Source organism: Amblyraja radiata, chromosome 17 (assembly GCF_010909765.2).
Source record: "Amblyraja radiata isolate CabotCenter1 chromosome 17, sAmbRad1.1.pri, whole genome shotgun sequence".
Taxonomy (NCBI): domain Eukaryota; kingdom Metazoa; phylum Chordata; class Chondrichthyes; order Rajiformes; family Rajidae; genus Amblyraja; species Amblyraja radiata.
The window spans coordinates 48,290,105-48,308,164 of NC_045972.1; the positions used below are offsets into that span (position 1 = coordinate 48,290,105).

Sequence of the window (18,060 nt, forward strand, 5' to 3'; positions counted from 1 at the left end):
AACTAACTCTAAGCAAGCCATCTTTGTGATGAACAGAACTCAATCAATTTCTTATCTACCTGCCATCGAACCGAAAAACTGCTGCAATCTTGACAAAATTGAATGGTTGAAGTTAAAAAAAACTACCTGAATACCAGATTTTGACCCAAGGGGTTAAAAAACATTGTCATAGTGATACAGTGTGGAAACAGGTCCTTATGCCAGATACATGGAAGTCTCGACAAACTCCATCTAGAGCACTATGCTCAGATCTGTGCAATGTACCTCAATTGTATACTGTATATTAGACTAGGAAGGGCTGTTACAAAGATCAATGGTAAAAGGATCAAAATGAAATGCTAGGTTGCACTAAACAGCCTTTTTTTTAAAAATTCACTCAACTGTAGAAGATTACCAGTGATTAAACTGAAGAATTTCAAGTGATTACAATTTATCATGTACATAAATGGAGATAAACTGTTTCCTCTGGTGGAAGTCCTCAACAAGCAGGAATAACCACATTAAAACCATGATTTGTGTCGTGTTGGCAGGCATTTCTTCACAAAAAATGTTATGTAAACGTGTAAACTAAACTCATCTACACGCCTGGATCAAAGCCTCAACAACCATCTCTGCCTGATTCCCTGACCCACAGATCCCAATCAGTGAGGATAAGTGACAAGACATACTCCACCATACAGTGCCCTCCATAATGTTTGGGACAAAGACCCATCATTTATTTATTTATTTGCCTCTGTACACCACAATTTGAGATTTGAAGTAGAAAAAAATCGCATGTGGTTAAAGTGCAAATTGTCAGGTTTTATTAAAGGCCATTTTTATACATTTTGGTTTCAGTGTAGAAATTACAGCAGTGTTTATAGTCCACCCATTTCAGGGCACCATAATGTTTGGGACACATGGCGTCACAGGTGTTTGTAAATGCTCAGGTGTGTTTAATTGCCTCCTTTATGCAGGTATAAAAGAGCTCTCAGCACCTAGTCTTTCCTCCAGTCTTTCTATTATCTTTGGAAACTTTTATTCTTGTTTATCAACATGAGGAGCAAAGTTGTGCCAATGAAAGTCAAAGAAGCCATTATGAGACAGAGGGACAAGAATAAAACTGTTGGGAGACATCAGCCAAACCTTAGGCTTACCAAAATCAACTGTTTGCAAGATCATTTAGCAGAAAGAGAGCACTGGTGAGCTTACTAATCGCAAAGGGACTGGCAGGCCAAGGAAGACCTCCACAGATGATGACAGAATAATTCTCTCTTTTAGAAAAATCCTCAAACACCTGTCTGACAGATCAGAAACACTCTTCAGGAGTCAGGTGTGGATTTGTCAAAGACCACTGTCCACAGAAGACTTCACGAACAGAAATACAAAGGCTACACTGCAAGATGCAAACCACTGGTTAGCCGCAAAAATAGGATGGCCGGGTTACAGTTTGCCAAGAAGTACTTAAAAGAGCAACCACAGTTCTGGAAAAGGGTCTTGGGGATAGATGAGACCAATATTAACTTATATCAGAGTGATGGCAAGAGCAAAGTATGGAGGAGAGAAGGAACTGCCCAAGATCCAAAGCATACCACCTCATCTGTGAAACATGGTGTGGGGGTGTTATGGCCTGGGCATGTATGGCTGCTGAAGGTACTGGCTCACTTATCTTCATTGATGATACAACTGCTGATGGTAGTAGCATAATTAATTCTGAAGTATATAGACACATCCTATCTGCTCAAGTTCAAACAAATGCCTCAAATCCCATTGGCCGGCGGTCCATTCTACAGCAATGATCCCAAACATACTGTTAAAACAACAAAGGAGTTTTTCTCAGCTAAAAATGGTCAATTCTTGAGCGGCCAAGTCAATCACCCGATTTGAACCCAATTGAGCATGGCTTTTATATGCTGAAGAGAAAACTGAAGGGGACTAGCCCCCAAAACAAGCATAAGCTAAAGATGGCTGCAATCCAGGCCTGGCAGAGGATGTCATCAGAGAAGACATCCAGGTGATGTCCATGAATCGCAGACTTCAAGCAGTCATTGCATGCAAAGGATATGCAACAAAATACTAAACATGACCACTTTCATTTACATGACATTGCTGTGTCTCAAACATTATGGTGCCCTGAAATGGGGGGACTATGTATAAACACTGCTGTAATTTCTACATGGTGAAGCCAAAATATATAAAAATGGCCTTTATTAAAATCTGACAATGTATACTTTAACCACATGTGATTTTTTTTCGATTACAAATCTCAAATTGTAGGGTCTTTGTCCCAATAAATGACGGGTCTTTGTCCCAAACATTATGGATGGCACAGTAACTCTCAATACCAATGTCCCACAAGGATGTGTTCTCAGTCCTTTACTTTACTCAAATATGATGTACAGTCCTATACATTCACAACTGTGCAGCCACATTCTGTTCCAACTCCCGATTTACAAATTTGCAAATGACACCTGCATAGTGAAACTTGAAAAAGTGCACCTTCCCTCGAGCGTGTAATGTTATATTCTGCGCTCCGCACTTTGCCATTTCACTCACCTTTTCTTATCACATTCCATCATTCCAGCCCGTCTTCACCACATCACTTGCCTTTACAATCATTTCCATCTTTCTCTCCCCACCCGACTCATCTGAAAATCAACCCCTCGTTACATGGACCACCTTGGACTTGCCACCTCCTGCCCCCTTGGCCAGAATACTGTTGAGTTTAATAGCAACAGGTGGGTAGTTGTGAGTTTCAGAGGCCGAATGGACTAAGGCAACCTGAAGTTGCTTTCCCACTAATATATGGTATATTATATTTTTGATGTTTCAGAAATTTCAATAAATATTTATAGTCAAAACTGAAATTTAGATTTAAAACAACCTACCAGTACAATTTACTATTTTAAAAATAATCATGTAGGCACTTACAATGCTCATCTCCCAAAAGCGCATACAAGGATGAACAAAGGCAAAGAATGGAGTTCCTTTGGCCATTTGCTAGTGCTTCTTCTGGAAACAATTGATTCCTTGCTGCAGGAGTCCCTCGTCCACATCCTCTTGATATAATGCATTCTGACAGTGTTATGAAGCATCCATTAGTTGGATCTTGCAAATCGACATGGTAGTATTCAGAATTAGCTACAATGGGAAATAAACACAAAAACACAAGACAAATATTGTTTTGTTATGCTTTGTTTTGTTTCTCAGACTTGCAGGATAATCAAGGAATTGATGGTGATGCATTTATGTTGGTATGTTAGTAGAAATGTTCTCATTTAATCTGCAACAATGCCAAAAGGTAGCCAAGGAATTTCAAACACACCAAGCTTTGTGTATTAAAAAAGCCACAAAGTGCTGGAGTGACACAGTAGGTCAGATAGCATCTCCAGGGATGCTGCCTGACCGCTGAGTCACTCAGTTCGTCAATCTCATACATAGACAATTCATAAACATCGGTTAATTCTAAGAATTGATTCATGCACTGAGTGGAACAAAAACGAAACTTTCAAATTCTGCACAATATTTAGCATGCATAAAGTTTACTATTCAAAAAATGACAATGGTTACTTGGAATTTTGAGTCATATTGTTATCTGTAATTTTCTTCCAGAAAAAGAGAAATGACATTGAATAGAATGTTTCCTAATCCAGACTTAACATTTTGCTCATGAAAAGCCATTTAAAACACTCAAATCCAGGAAATAGTGTATTAAATTTCAGGTTAATTTTCAGAAAATAAATCAGACTCAAAATAAATAACCCTCCTATCTTCAAATACCAAATTTAGCAGTGAACTCAAGTCATGGTTTCAACAATAATAATATGTCTGGCCTATTATAATTCTGAATAATAACAGAACTATCATTCTAATACAACTCACTTGATTCATTTCTACTTTGTTCTATAACTTTAGCTTGGAGTTCCTTGGTTTGAAAAGTAGTCCATATCAACTCTTTAATCTCTGGATTCCAGTTTTTCCCCACACGTTCTACACCAAATAGCGAACAGCAGATAGCCTGCAATAAATGCCATGATAATGAAGTACATAATAATTTACAATCATTTGAGAGATCTAAAGGAAATAGTTAAATGAATGAATCAGTACTTCACTCAAGCTAAAACAATGAAAAGAATGGAAACAAATGATTGAGGGAACCTCTGGCAACAATTGGCATGACGTGTCTTTTTCAATTCTGAAAAGTTACCCAATCTAATCCAGCCACAGATGAATCCCCCTGCAGCTCATCACTCTTCCAAGTACACATCCAAGCCCTTTTCAAATGTGACAAGACATTCTGTTTCAGCCACCTTTTCAAGTATTGAGTGGAAAGCTCTTATTGTTTGTGTGGAAAGGTTTTTCCCTTTCTCTCCTCTAATTCTGCAAGGTTACCTTAAATCTCTGCTCTTTGGTGTTCTCCCCTCTATGTCCTGCCTATCCACTTTATCTTGACCTCACAAGTGTTATACATTTTATCAAGTCTCCCCTCACTCCGAAGAAAACAACCCTAATTCATCCTATCTTTCCTCATAGCTGTAATTTTCCAGTCCAGGCAACATCTTTGCAAGTATCTTTTGATATTTCCCCAGTTCAATCACATCATTTCTTAATGCATAAACATACGGTATAGTTAACTGGTTTTAAATGTGCTTGTACAAGTTGGATTTTTGTAGAATTTTCATCAAAAAATGGCAAAGCATTCCATCTGATAAATCAGTTATTTTGTTATGTTTACATAGATACATACATAGACAATAGGTGCAGCAGTAGGCCATTCGGCTGATCATCCACAAGCAGTACCCCGTTCCTGCCTTCTCCCCATATCCCTTGATTCCTCTAGCCCTAAGAGCTCCATCTAACTCTTTTGAATGCATCCAGTGAACCGGCCTCCACTGCCTTCTGAGGCAGAGAATTCCACAAATTCACAATTCTCTGGGTGAAAATGTTTTTCCTCATCTCGGTTCTAAATGGCCTACCCCTTATTCTTAAACTGTGGCCCCTGGTTCTGGACCAACATCGGGAACTTGTTTCCTGCATCCAGCGTGTCCAAACCATTAATAATTTTATATGTTTCTATAAGATCCCCTCTCATACTTCTAAATTCCAGTGCATACAAGCTCAGTCGTTCCATTCTTTCATCATATGACAGTCCCGCCATCGCGAGAATTAACCTCGTGAACCTATGCTGCACTCCCTCAACAGCAAGAATGCTCTTCCTCAAAATAGGGTACCAAAACTGCACACAATACTCCACGTGTGGTCTCACCAGGGCCCTGTACAACTGCGGAAGGACCTCTTTGCTCCTATACTCAACTCCTCTCGTTATGAAGGCCAACATGCCATTAGCTTTCTTCACTGCCTACTGTACCCTGCATGTTTACTTTCAGTGAATGATGTACAAGGACGCCCATGTCTCGTTGTACTTCCCCTTTTCCTAACCTGACACCATTCAGATAATAATCTGCCTTCCTGTTCTTGCCATCAAAGTGAATAACCTCTACATTATACTGCATCTGCCATGCATATGCCCACTCACTCAACCTGTCCAAGTCACCCTGCATCCTCGTAGCATCCTCTTCACAGTTCACATTCCCACCCAGCTTTGTGTCATCTGCAAATTTGCTGATGTTACATTTAATTATTTCATCTGAATCATTCATGTATATTGTAAATAACTGTGGTCCCAGCACTGAGCCTAGTCACTGCCTGCCATTTTGAAAGGAACCTGTTAATCCCTACTCTGTTTCCTGTCTGCCAACCAATTTTCTATCCATGTCAATACCCTAACCCCAATACCACGTGCTCTAATTTTGCCCACTAATCTCCTGTGTGGGACCTTAACAAATGCTTTCTGAAAGTCCAGGTACACTACATCCACCTGCTCTACCATGTTCATTTTACTTGTTACATCCTCAAAAAATTCCAGAAGCTTAGTCAAGCATGATTTCCCCTTCGTACATCCATGCTGACTTGGACCGATCCTGTTACTGCTATCCAAATGTGCCGCTATTATATCTTTAATAATTGACTCCAGCACCTTCCCCACCACTGATGTCAGGCTAACTGGTCTTCTCTGTCTGGCTTTCTCTCTAACCTCTTTCTTAAAAAGTGGGATAACATTAGCAACCTCCAATCCACAGGAACTGATCCAGAATCTATAGAACATTAGAAAATGATCACCGATGCGTCCACAATTTCTAGAGCCACCTTGAGTACCCTAGGAAGCAGACCATCAGGCCCTGGGGATTTATGAGCCTTCAGTCCCATCAGTCTACCCAACACCATTTCCTGACTAATATGAATTTCCTTCAGTTCCTCCGTCACCCTAGGTCCTCTGTCCCCTAGTATATCTGGGAGATTGTTTGTGTCTTCCTTAGTGATCTTCCTTACTTCTCTTATCTTTAAACATGTTTATATATCTATATTACTAAAAGTCTGATCTTGACCACTTCCTGTCGTTCTGTATATTGATTTTAGAAAAAACGCTGTCACTTGCGGCTGCGATTTTTGGCCATCTTACTCAGAGTCCCCCTCCGCTGCACAGGACAAGAGGATTTTTCCCATCGATGAATAATAAGTTATTAGTGTTTAAAAAATGTTCAGATTCTCTCTCCTGAAGGCCACGCCCCTTCCAGAGGGACTATAAAACCCAGAAGCGTTGAATGCCTCAGTCTCTGCAAGATGGGGGAGCAAGAGGGTCACGTCTCTCAGTCTGAGCTGTGAATAAAACTGAACACATGTGTACTAAACTGTGAGTGGTTTTACTGACCTGTCAGTTCCCTTAATGTGGTTTGAAAATATAGTTTGGAAATGCTAAAGCTGTGTTGCCTTTGGTTTGGAAATGCTGAAGCTGTGTTGCCTTTGGTTTGGAAATGCTAAAGCTGTGTTGCCTTTGGTTTGGAGATGCTAAAGCTGTGTTGCCCAATTAAAGTTGCCTTGCCTAATTAAAGTTGCCTTGCCTAATTAAAGTTGCCTTGCCTTCTATATAATTAAAAGTCTAATCTTGACCACTTCCTGTTTGCGGTTTATATTGATTATAGAAAAAACGCTAAGATGGCTGTGATTTTTTGGCCATCTTACTCAGAGTCCCCCTCCGCTCATCAGGTGCCGAGAATTTTTCCCATCGATGAAAAATAAGAGTTATTAGTGTTTAAAAAATGTTGAGATTCTCTCTCCTGTCAATCACGCCACGAAGGCCACGCGCCTTCTGGTGGGAGGGACTATAAAACCCAGAAGTGTGGGCGTGGCTTAGTCTCTGCAAGATGGATGAGGGAGAGGTCACGACTCGCTGTCATTAGTGGCCTTGCACCCTGCTTGAAATGGTATGAAACTGCATTGAATTTGGTGGCCTTGCACCCTGCTTGAAGTGGTAAGAAACTGCACTTGAATTTGGTGGTTTTTCACCTGGCTTGAAATGGAATTTCAAGGAATAGCCGTGTACCAGTAATTTCCTCCCTTGCTTCCCACAACAACCTCTCTACCCTATGATAAATGAATCCACAAAGATTAATATGTGGAAGTTGTGCCAGATAATTTGATTACATTCAAACTATTTGTAATGATTTGATGCTTACAGATGGACATAAAAAAAATATTGTTTTCACTAATTTTAAATGTGATTAATTTTAAAATAATGAATAATTTGGTTGTTTGTACTGATGGCCTGTCGTTTACAGTCCTGATGGCCTGTGGGAAGAAACTCCGTCTCATCCTCTCTGTTTTCACAGCATGACAGCGGAGGCGTTTGCCTGACGGTAGCAGCTGGAACAGTCCATTGCTGAGGTGGTAGGGGTCCCCCATAATGTTACATAATTTTCATAACAATGTACCGTAATTAACAGTCGAACTGACCTGAAAAGGAAGTGCAAGGGCAGCTTTCATTAAAGGTTGAATTTTGTTGATAGAAATCCAGCTGTATGACCCAAAATCCACAAATAATACATGGCAGTTGTTGTTAGAATAGTCAGCAGACATGATTTTCACTCGACGCCACCTTAAATTAAAGAAGTCTTGATTGTTAGTTTTCTAAACACAGTACAAGGCACTGCTAATTTACAATTATTATAAATATTCACTTTCTGTATTTACATTCAATGTAGTTCTTTCATAAAATATGCTAGATTTTAGACAGCGGAGGCAAGTATGTGTACTGTGGGGATATACACTACATGTGTACTGTGAGGGTTGAGGAATGAGAATGAACCTTAGATCAATTCACTAATCTGGCATTGCAAAAAAAGCTACAGGAAGGTTTATAAAATTGTCTGCTTGTTACCTTTTCTTTGTTGTACAGAATGCCAAGCAAATGTCACCAACAATTGGCATGTAACTACTTGGAATATGATCTTGCTTTTCTGTAGCTTGTTGGTTAATTTCATCCTCCAAAGCACGCAGTCTGATAACGGAGAAAAGTAACTCTAGTCACTAGTTCAATTTCAGAAAGAGTATTCCTAAACACAGATATCACCATTCTAGGAATTCTTCATGAATGTGCAAAAACACAATATGGTTTACTCACTTTTCCTGATTTGCTATGGCCTGCAAATAGAAGCACTCTGGAGTATAAAATTCAGAGATAATAACTGAATGATAATTTCCATCATTCTCAAGAATGGCACATTCTAAATCTTTACCATAAGATAACCTAGAAAGTAAATGAGAACATTTCCGTAGAGTTTGGATTTAAATAATATGACGGCTAATGCCTTTTTTAATTTTGTTTTATATTTCCTTGATATTTGGCAAAGCTGGAAATGGAAAATAAAAAAGTGCTTAAAATACTCTTTGGTTTGGAACAGAAAGAGAGATAATACGTCCCAATGTCCAGGAAGCCAGTGAGTCTATCTTAGGTGAAGCAGTGATACACGTGCACTTCTTCCAATCTAGTGTACAGCATTCTGAATTCACAATGTGGTTCTCTCTAGATTGTTGAAACCATTTGTTTTGCAGAATACTCATGTTGAGTCTGCAGAAGCGACCCTGTGCTGCCTGATGTCTCCCATATTAATTCTCCAACTCACACCCACAGTGACCCATTGGTCTGTTGCCTCCGGTACTGCGCTGTACCCAATGTGTGAGCTTGGGGAAGAATGCCTCATCTTCCATCTGGAATCTCATGTAGATAGGGTGGTAAAGAAAGCTTTTGGTGTGCTGGCCTTTATAAATCAGAGCATTGGGTATAAAAGTTGGGATGTGATGTTAAAATTGTACAAGGCATCGGTGAGGCCAATTCTGGAGTATGGTGTCCAATTTTGGTCGCCAAATTATAGGAAAGATGTCAACAAAATAGAGAGTACAGAGGAGATTTACTAGAATGTTGCCTGGGTTTCAGCAACTAAGTTACAGAGAAAGGTTAAACAAGTTAGGCCTTTATTCTTTGGATCGCAGAAGGTTAAGGGGAGACTTGATAGAGGTCTTTAAAATTATGAGAGGGATAAACAGAGTTGACGTGGATAAGCTTTTTCCAATGAGAATAGGGGAGTTCAAACAAGAGGACATGATTTGAGAATTAAAGGACAGAAGTTTAGGGGTAACATGTATCAGTTGTCCATCTATGGTATTATAAACAATAGACAATAGGTGCAAGGGTAGCCATTCGGCCCTTCGAGCCAGCACCGCAATTCAATGTGATCATGGCTGATCATCCACAATCAGTACCCCGTTCCTGCCTTCTTCCCATATCCCTTGACTCCACTATCTTTAAGAGCCCTATCTAACTCTCTCTTGAAAGCATCCAGAGAACCGGCCTCCACCAGGCTCAGAGAATTCACAACTCTCTGTGTAAAAAAGTATTTCCTCATCTCCTTTCTAAATAGCTTACCCCTTATTCTTAAACTATGGAACCTGTTTCTGGACTACCCCAACATCAGGCACATGTTTCCTACCTCTAGCGTGTCCAAACTCTTAATAATCTTATATGTTTCAATAAGATATCCTCTCATCCTTCTAAACTGCAGAGTGTACAAGCCCAGCTGCTCCATTCTCTCAGCATATGACAGTCCCACCATCCCGGGAATTAACCTTGTGAATCTACGTTGCACTCCCTCAAAAGCAAGAATGTCTCTCAAATTTGGAGACCAAATCTGCACACAATACTCCAGGTGTGGTCTAACTAGGGTCCTGTACAGCTGCAGAAGGACCTCTTTGCTCCTATACTCAACTCCTCTTGTTATAAAGGCCAACATGCCATTAGCTTTCTTCACTGCCTGCTGTACCTGCATGCTTACTTTCAGTGACTGATGAACAAGGACCCCCAGATCCCGTTGTACTTCCCCTTTTCCCAACTTGACACCATTTAGATAATAATCTGCCTTTTTGTTTTTGCCACCAAAGTGGATAACCTCACATGTATCCACATTAACCTTCATCTGCCATGCATCTGCCCACTCCCCCAACCTGGATTGGCTCAGCACATTTGTCGTCTACTCCAGTAATGGAGGACAAATCTAGCCCAATCTGCTGGCTATATCTCCTTGCTCTGCATTTTGTTATGCCTCTGTTCTTTTGTCTATGTTCTCACTCTCCATTTGCTCTCTTGTTTATATATATATATTTCAATGGTCACTCTGGTTCTACCTTATCAGAGGCATGCTCCCTCCTCCCCAACCACCTTGCAACTTAATAAGCTTTTTTGCCCCCTACCAGTTCTGAAAAAAGGTCTTCAATCTCCCATTTCTTTCCCAACAGATGTGGCCTGACCTGCTGAGTATTTCTGACAATTTCAGCTTTACAATTTTCCAACCCGTCCTACCCATTGACTATCCAATTGAGGACTGCTCTCACCCCAGCCACAGTCTGTTTACCCTCCTACCATCCGGGAGGCGCTACAGGTCTCTCCGTTGCCGGACCAGCAGGTCCAGGAACAGCTTCTATCCTGCGGCTGTTACATTACTTAACTCTGTACCTCCGTGATTGCCAGTCTCCCCCCCCCCCCCCCCCCCCCCCCGGACACTCCTTTGCACTACGACGACTGTGTGTACGTATATATATTTATTGCTCATATTCTGTGTTCGCTCTTCTGGGGAGATGCTAACTGCATTTTGTTGTCTCTGCACTGTACACTGCACAATGACAATAAAGTTTGAATCTGAATCTGATCCAATCCATTAGTATTCCAGGCAACCATAATTTCTTCACATTGAATCTCAGTCCATGATCCCAACCACTGGCCCATCCAAGATATCCTCTGTCCCTTCCCAGCCCTTACCTTCTTATCAGACCAAGCCCACCAAATTAATAAAAATCAAGTAAACAACAGAAAATTAGGCCAGAAATGGACTGTTCATTGTACACATTCTATAACAAAATGACAGATAAAATGCTTATTAGCTTAAATTTTGGTAAATCTAAACATATTTTGCTGAATGTGATCCATCCGATGTCCCAGGGTATCAGATTCAATCCAGCACATAATTGCATTTGAAACTGCAAACGTTGGAAGAAGTTCAATGAAGATCGAATCCTGGAGACAAACTGAAGGATTGGAATTAGTTTCAAAGTTGATAATTGCAATTATTTAGTTGATAAATCCCAAATCACTTACTCCTCTTGGGAAGAATCCTCGTCTGGTACATCAAAGCCAGCTTCCCTGCAGAGAGCCTGCACCCTTTCAATATGCCTCACATTGTCAGCTCCAAATCCAGAATTCATGATTTCTGAGCGTATGTTATAGTCTAATATTGTGGTTTTCAAATCAGGTAATTTAGACAGGTGTACCTAAATAAGAAACAGAATCAACAAAATTCATGCCAAGACATCTTCCGGTGGACTGTTTCATTTTGATACCAAGTTAAAATATATCATTTTTTCCATGATAAAGCATAAAGTAACGGTTACCTGTTACACTGATCACATTCAACAAATCTGTACAAATAAAACATTCATGCATTTGTCAAACACTCGTCTCCTAAGTTTTCCACAAAGATAATGCGTATGAAGTGAGTATTTATCATTGTAATTTTTAAGAAGCAGGAGTTGTCAAAATATACTCATTACTAGGTAGACATCTGAAATGTTCTCATTCTTCAGGGAACGGGGGTTCCCCATCCCTACTATAGATGAGGCTCTCACCAGGGTTTCTTCAGTGCCCCGTTACACTGCTCTCTCTCCCCATCCCCCCCACTCGTAACAAGGGCAGAGTCCCCCTAGTCATCACCTTCCACCCTACTAGCTGTCACATACAACAACTAGTCCTCCGTCATTTTCGCCACCTCCAACGTGACCCCACCACTCGCCACATCTTCCCATCTCCCCCTGTCTGTTTTCCGCAAAGACCGCTCCCTCCATAACTCCCTGGTCAATTCTTCTCTTCCCACCCGTACCACCCCCTCCTCGGGCACTTTCCCTTGGAGCCGCAAGAAATACTACACTTGTCGCTTTACCTCCCCCCTCGACTCCATTCAAGGACCCAAGCAGTCATTCCAGGTGCGACAGAGGTTCACCTGCACCTCCTCCAATCTCATCTATTGCATCCGCTGCTCTAGATGTCAGCTGATCTACATCGGTGAGACCAAGCGTAGGCTTGGCGGTCGTTTCGCCGAACACCTCCGCTCGGTCCGCTTTAACCAACCTGATCTCCCTGTGGCTCAGCACTTCAACTCCCCCTCCCATTCCAAATCCGACCTTTCTGTCCTGGGCCTCCTCCATGGCCAGAGTGAGCACCACCGGAAATTGGAGGAGCAGCACCTCATACTTCGCTTGGGCAGTTTATACCCCAGCGGTATGAACATTACTTCTCCAATTTCTGGTAGCCCTTATTGTCTCCTCCCCTTCTCAGCTCCCCCTCAGCCCTCTGGCTCCTCCTCTTCCTTTCTTCTTCCCGCCCCCCCATCCTACATCAGTTTGAAGAAGGGTTTCGGCCCGAACCGTTGCCTATTTCATTCGCTCCATAGATGCTGCCGCACCCGCTGAGTTTCTCCAGCACTTTTGTCTACCTTCAATTTTCCAGCATCTGCAGTTCCTTCTTAAACATACTCATTACTAGCATTGCTTTTAAATAAAAATATCAAGTAGAGGATTTTAAATGTATTGCCTTGATACTCATACAAACACGGTGACAAGCCTATATCTTTCATGCTGCAACCTAACTGGTGAATGCTCATAATGCATTGGCGAGGAAGTTTCAGTAGTTTGATCCAGTGAAAACGATAAATCTGCTTGTGTTTCAAATAGTGACTTTCCTGTATGCCAACTCCCATGTTCACTCAGGTGAATAAAAGTTGCAATTTTTGGATTGGCAAATTGATCAAGCCATTATACCTCACCAGTGGATATAATGAATGTATAGGGAAGTGGTGACATGTCTTCACTAGAATGGATAACGCAAGGTGAACCATGAAATGACTGAAATAATAAAGGCTAACATACCATTTGTCATCATAACTGTTTGATACACCTACATATTGGCCTCCAGTGTCTTGTTAAAAAATACTTCATTTCTTTTGAACAACAATATCACCAAATCACTCATGATTTAACAAATATTCTTCTTAAATAGATGCCTTTGTGTTTTTTCACATTATATTTCTCATTTGCCAAGTTCTGGCCGTTCCCTGTTTATCTATAGCTTCTTGAAATCTTTATCCATCTTCCTCCATACTCACAGTTCCAACTTGTTTGGTAACATCAGCAACATTTGACCCCTCAGTTAAATCACTGATATAGATTGAGAATAGTAAGATTAAACGAGAACTTACCAGTTTGAAGTTTGATCTGTATTTTATGAGGAGTTACGATGAGGGATTACGTGAAGAACCCCGCCATGACGCATGCGTGCCATTCTTCAAAGCAGCGGTGTGAAATCACAGATAACTATAATGACTAAACATAGTAAGATTAGAGAAGAGATACCAGTTAAGTATATGATCAAGGGTGGGAGCGGAGGGCACGTAATCCCTCATCGTAACTCCTCATAAAATACAGATCAAACTTCAAACTGGTAAGTTCTCGTTTAATCTTACTATTTTACTTCGGAGTCGCGTGAGTGACTACGTGAAGATTTTAAAGCTCTGTGATTTCATGCCGTGGAAACGAGTCCATGCATCACGTCTGCCTTGATGACTGTAGGAGGAATTGTGTTAACATAATTTGGACATGAATTCGACATTGAAATCATAAAATTTATTAACACAAATTTATAACCCCTTTTTATGGGTTTAAATTAATTTACAGAATTTAAATTTGTTTCTGCAAACGTTCCAGGTTTCATTACTGGTTTATTGTAAAATAATTGGAATGTTCTTTCCCCCAGACCATCCTGCTGCCTTGAGGATTTGGTCCATTGGTACATCCAACTGTATCGCTGCCGATGTAGCTGCAGCCCTGGCGGAATGAGATTTAAAAATATTAGTATCCACCCCAGCCTGTTTCAGCCATCTTGAGATGGTCTGGACCGTCACTCTTTTGTGTGGTTGCTAGTGGCTGACCAAAAAGTGCCTTCTCATTGCCTCTTAGGATTTTCGTTTTCTCCATGTATAACGACAGATGTCTTACTATACACAGACGGTCATCTGTTGGGTAAGACCTAAATTGTATATTGAGGCCTGCTGATCCCTGTCTGTTCTGCTTACTAATTCATAGATATGAAACGTAATATTTTCTGTTGAGGAAGTCATGTTGTCCAGTCTTAGTTTATGCAGTGACTGTACCCTCTGTGCCGTGACCAATGCCATTAGCATGACTGTTTTTAATGTCAGTCTGTGTAGGGACAGAGCTGTTGCTGGAGACCAATTCCTGAGCATCTTCAGGATAATACTTACATCCCATATTTGGGAGTACCTGGTTCTTGGGTGATTAGTATTAAAAATTCCCCTCATAAGTTTTGTTACCAGTGGGTGAGTCCCAACAGAGTAACGCTCTGTCCCCTGCCATATGTAAGTCGATAGGGCACTTCTGGCGCAGTTGATGGCACTGTAACTGAGCCCCTCATCATAGTGGAGGCCTGCCAGATATTCCAGAACAGACGGGATGTTCATGTCTCTGCAGGTGATGTTGTTTTTATGGCAGTGCATCGCCCACTTCCTGATATAGACCAGATACTGTTTTTTTTTTTTTTGGTTGACTGTCTTTGGGCCGCCGAGATCATGTTCACTGTTCGGTCCGTCAGTCCCAGTTGTAGTAGAGGTGTTTTTAAAACTCTACAAATTAGTAAGTTCAAATGTTTATGGCATGGGTGGCTATCCCTTGTTACGGGATGTAGCAATAAATCTGGTCTATGTGGGATGGTGGTACATGCTTCTAATACCATGTTTAATACCACTGGGAACCATGGTTGAGTAGGCCAATCGGGTACTACCAATACCAGACGCAGAGTCTTGTTGTATTTTCCTTAATACCCGACTGACGAGGCAGGAAGGAGGGAATGCGTAAATAAACAATTCCCCCCCCCCAATGCAGCGAAAATGCATCTGTCGCCGCTGCCCCAGGGTCTGGTTCCCATGAAACATAATTTGATAACTGGTGGTTAAGTCTGGATGCGAATAGATCGATATCTGGTGTTCTATATTTTGCTGTAATATCAGCAAATACTTTTTTATTCAACATCCATTCGGTGTTTTCATTAAATTTGCGTGACCTGGTGTCTGCCACTGAATTTAGTCTTCCTGGTAGGTAAGTGGCTGATATCCAAATATCTCTCTGGATACACCATTGCCAAATTGTATTAGCCAGATTGTCACATGATGTCGATTTGTTTCCACCCATGTGGTTAATGTATGCTACCACAGTGGTATTGTCTATCTGTAGTCTAACATGCTGGTGATATGATCCAGTACAATATGACTTTAGGCCATGGAATGCACTCAACATTTCCAGGTAGTTTATGCCCAGTGTGGGTAATAATGATGCCTCCTGAGCAGTCCATCTACCTCCACAGCTGGTGATGGTATTGGTGGCTCCCCACCCAAGTGCACTGGCATCAGTTTGTAGTACCATGGAAGGGTTACTGACAATGATTGGATTGGAACAAAGCCAGATGTTATCTATCCACCATTTTAGCTTGATTGGTAGTTTCATAGGTCTGTCAAAGTGACCTGCATTAATTTAGAGTGCTTGTATTTTTGCTCTCTGTAAGTTTTGGTAATGTAGAGGTCTAAATTGTGTGGCTGGAAAGGCAGCCACCATTTGCCAATTACTTTTGCTACCAATCTGATGGATGGTTTGCTGATGTCAATGAGGTTATGCAAGCCTCTATTAATTCTCTAGCCTTTCCCTTAGGCAGAGTCACCGACATGTGAACTGAGTCAATGGTGAAACCCCCAAATAGTCCATAGTAGTGGAAGGCGTTAGTTTAGATTTAACTGGATGGATAATAAATCCAAGTTTTTCAAATAACTGTTTTGTGGCTGTTACAGTTTGTTTGGCCAATTCCAAAGTTTTGCCCACAATGAGAAAGTCATCTAAATATGCCATGACCATGTGTTTACGTTTCCGTAGAAACGCTAGGGCTGGTTTCAAAATGTTTGTGAACAGCCTGGGGCTGATGACCCATTTGGCAGTGCTTTATACTGCCAGAGTTGCCCATCCAGTTGAATTTTAAGTAACATCTGTGGTCACCTCGTATAGGCACTGAATAGTAAGCATCTTTTAACTCGATGCTGGCCATGAAGTAACCTTTGGAAATTAATTGTTTAGCAGTAACAAAGGTATCCATTTTGTCAGATCTATGGTGATGCGACAACCACCACCTTTTTTGTTTTTGATAAATATATTGGACACGAATTCTAATGGTTCGTGTTGAGTTTTCTCAATTACACCTTTTATGTAAAGCCGCTCCAGTTCAGCTTGCGCTTTTGATTTTTCTTTATCAGAAGGCACGAACATTCGGTTCGGTATATGTTGAACTGGAGGGCTGTACTTGTGTATAAACTCTATTGTATATCCCTGGATACTGCTTAAGATGTAAGTATCGGTTGTTAACATGCTCCATGCATTCAGAAAAGAGTGTATTCTCCCCCCAACCTCCATGCTCCCTGTATTTTGTAGGGAACCAGACCCGCCTACCTCCATAGTTACCAGTGGCAGGTTTACTTCTTTTTGTAAGTTCTTCGCTGCTGTTGTTGCGCTGGTGTCTGGATTTTCGGTTTGGTTGGCGTTGGAGGTCCCCGCATCTTCCAAGAAGGCCGGCCTGGGCCATGGCCTAAAAAGACTCATGTTTTGAATACCGTGCCTTCGAGCTTTCACCAGTTCTGCTGGTGGGTGCGTAGGGGTGCTGTCTTTGGCTGTAGTGTTTGTTGGGAGTCCATTTTATTAGTCCAGTAGGTTCTCTTGTCTTTCCTTCTGCGGACCCCTCTTCCAGGTCAGCCCAGAACTGACCCGCAGTGCTCCCCTCTGATGAAGTAGAAGCACTGTGCAGCCCTTCAAGAGGTACTGCTGTGGGTTTATCATAGGGCCCACAGTGACCCGACTCCATCTCCTGGAGTCTGTCACATTGGAGCAAATGCTCCACACACCGCTCCATCCGGCTCCAGCGCTCTCGGTCGCTGGCCGCCCGCGGTTGTTCAAAGTCGGACTCCTCTGAGTCCACGACCTTGTTTGATTTTGTGTCTAGCCTTTCCGCCCGGCTGCGTGGATCTGGCCGGTGCGGAGGCGACATCGGGCACAGCTGATCCCACTATCGGTGATCCGAGTGCCGCTGGCTGCTGCTGGCTGCCCGCTGCTCCGCGGTCCTCCCTCACCAGCTTTGTCCTTACTGCCCTGCCATGGAGTGGATCTGGCCGGTGCGGAGGCGACATCGGGCACAGCTAATCCCATCGCAGCCCGTTGGTTTCTCCACCTGTAATTAGCATGGTAAAAACACAAAAAAGACCGCAGCTCTTACCTGCAGGTCCAGGTTAAAATTGTCGCTACGGGGGAACGTCGTTCCACCCCGTCTCCTGCCGTTTTCGACTTGTCCAAAAAGTCGACGGCCCCATTTGAATAGTCTCCCACCCAGCCGTGGAGTTCTGGCCGGCGCGGGGCCAAAAGTCGGCACAGCTGATCCCTTACGGGGCTTGTGCCTTCAGCTGCTGCTGGCTCCTGCAACTTCGCGGTCCTCCCCACCCAGCTTCACTCGCAGCACTTGTGGACACTATTTTGTCCAGCTTC

General features: G+C 42.0%; 1 protein-coding gene across 1 annotated transcript in view; it reads right to left on the bottom strand.

The window, feature by feature from the left end:
- Positions 1–18,060, bottom strand: part of tdrd12 (tudor domain containing 12) — a 96,603-nt gene that overhangs the window by 17,754 nt on the left and 60,789 nt on the right. The window contains exons 24-29 of the mRNA XM_033036483.1: positions 11,522–11,694; positions 8,498–8,623; positions 8,255–8,374; positions 7,831–7,972; positions 3,862–3,997; positions 2,911–3,120 (exon numbers count right to left, since the gene is read on the bottom strand). Coding sequence (XP_032892374.1) covers positions 2,911–3,120; positions 3,862–3,997; positions 7,831–7,972; positions 8,255–8,374; positions 8,498–8,623; positions 11,522–11,694 — 907 coding nt within the window. The remainder of the gene's footprint in view (positions 1–2,910; positions 3,121–3,861; positions 3,998–7,830; positions 7,973–8,254; positions 8,375–8,497; positions 8,624–11,521; positions 11,695–18,060) is intronic.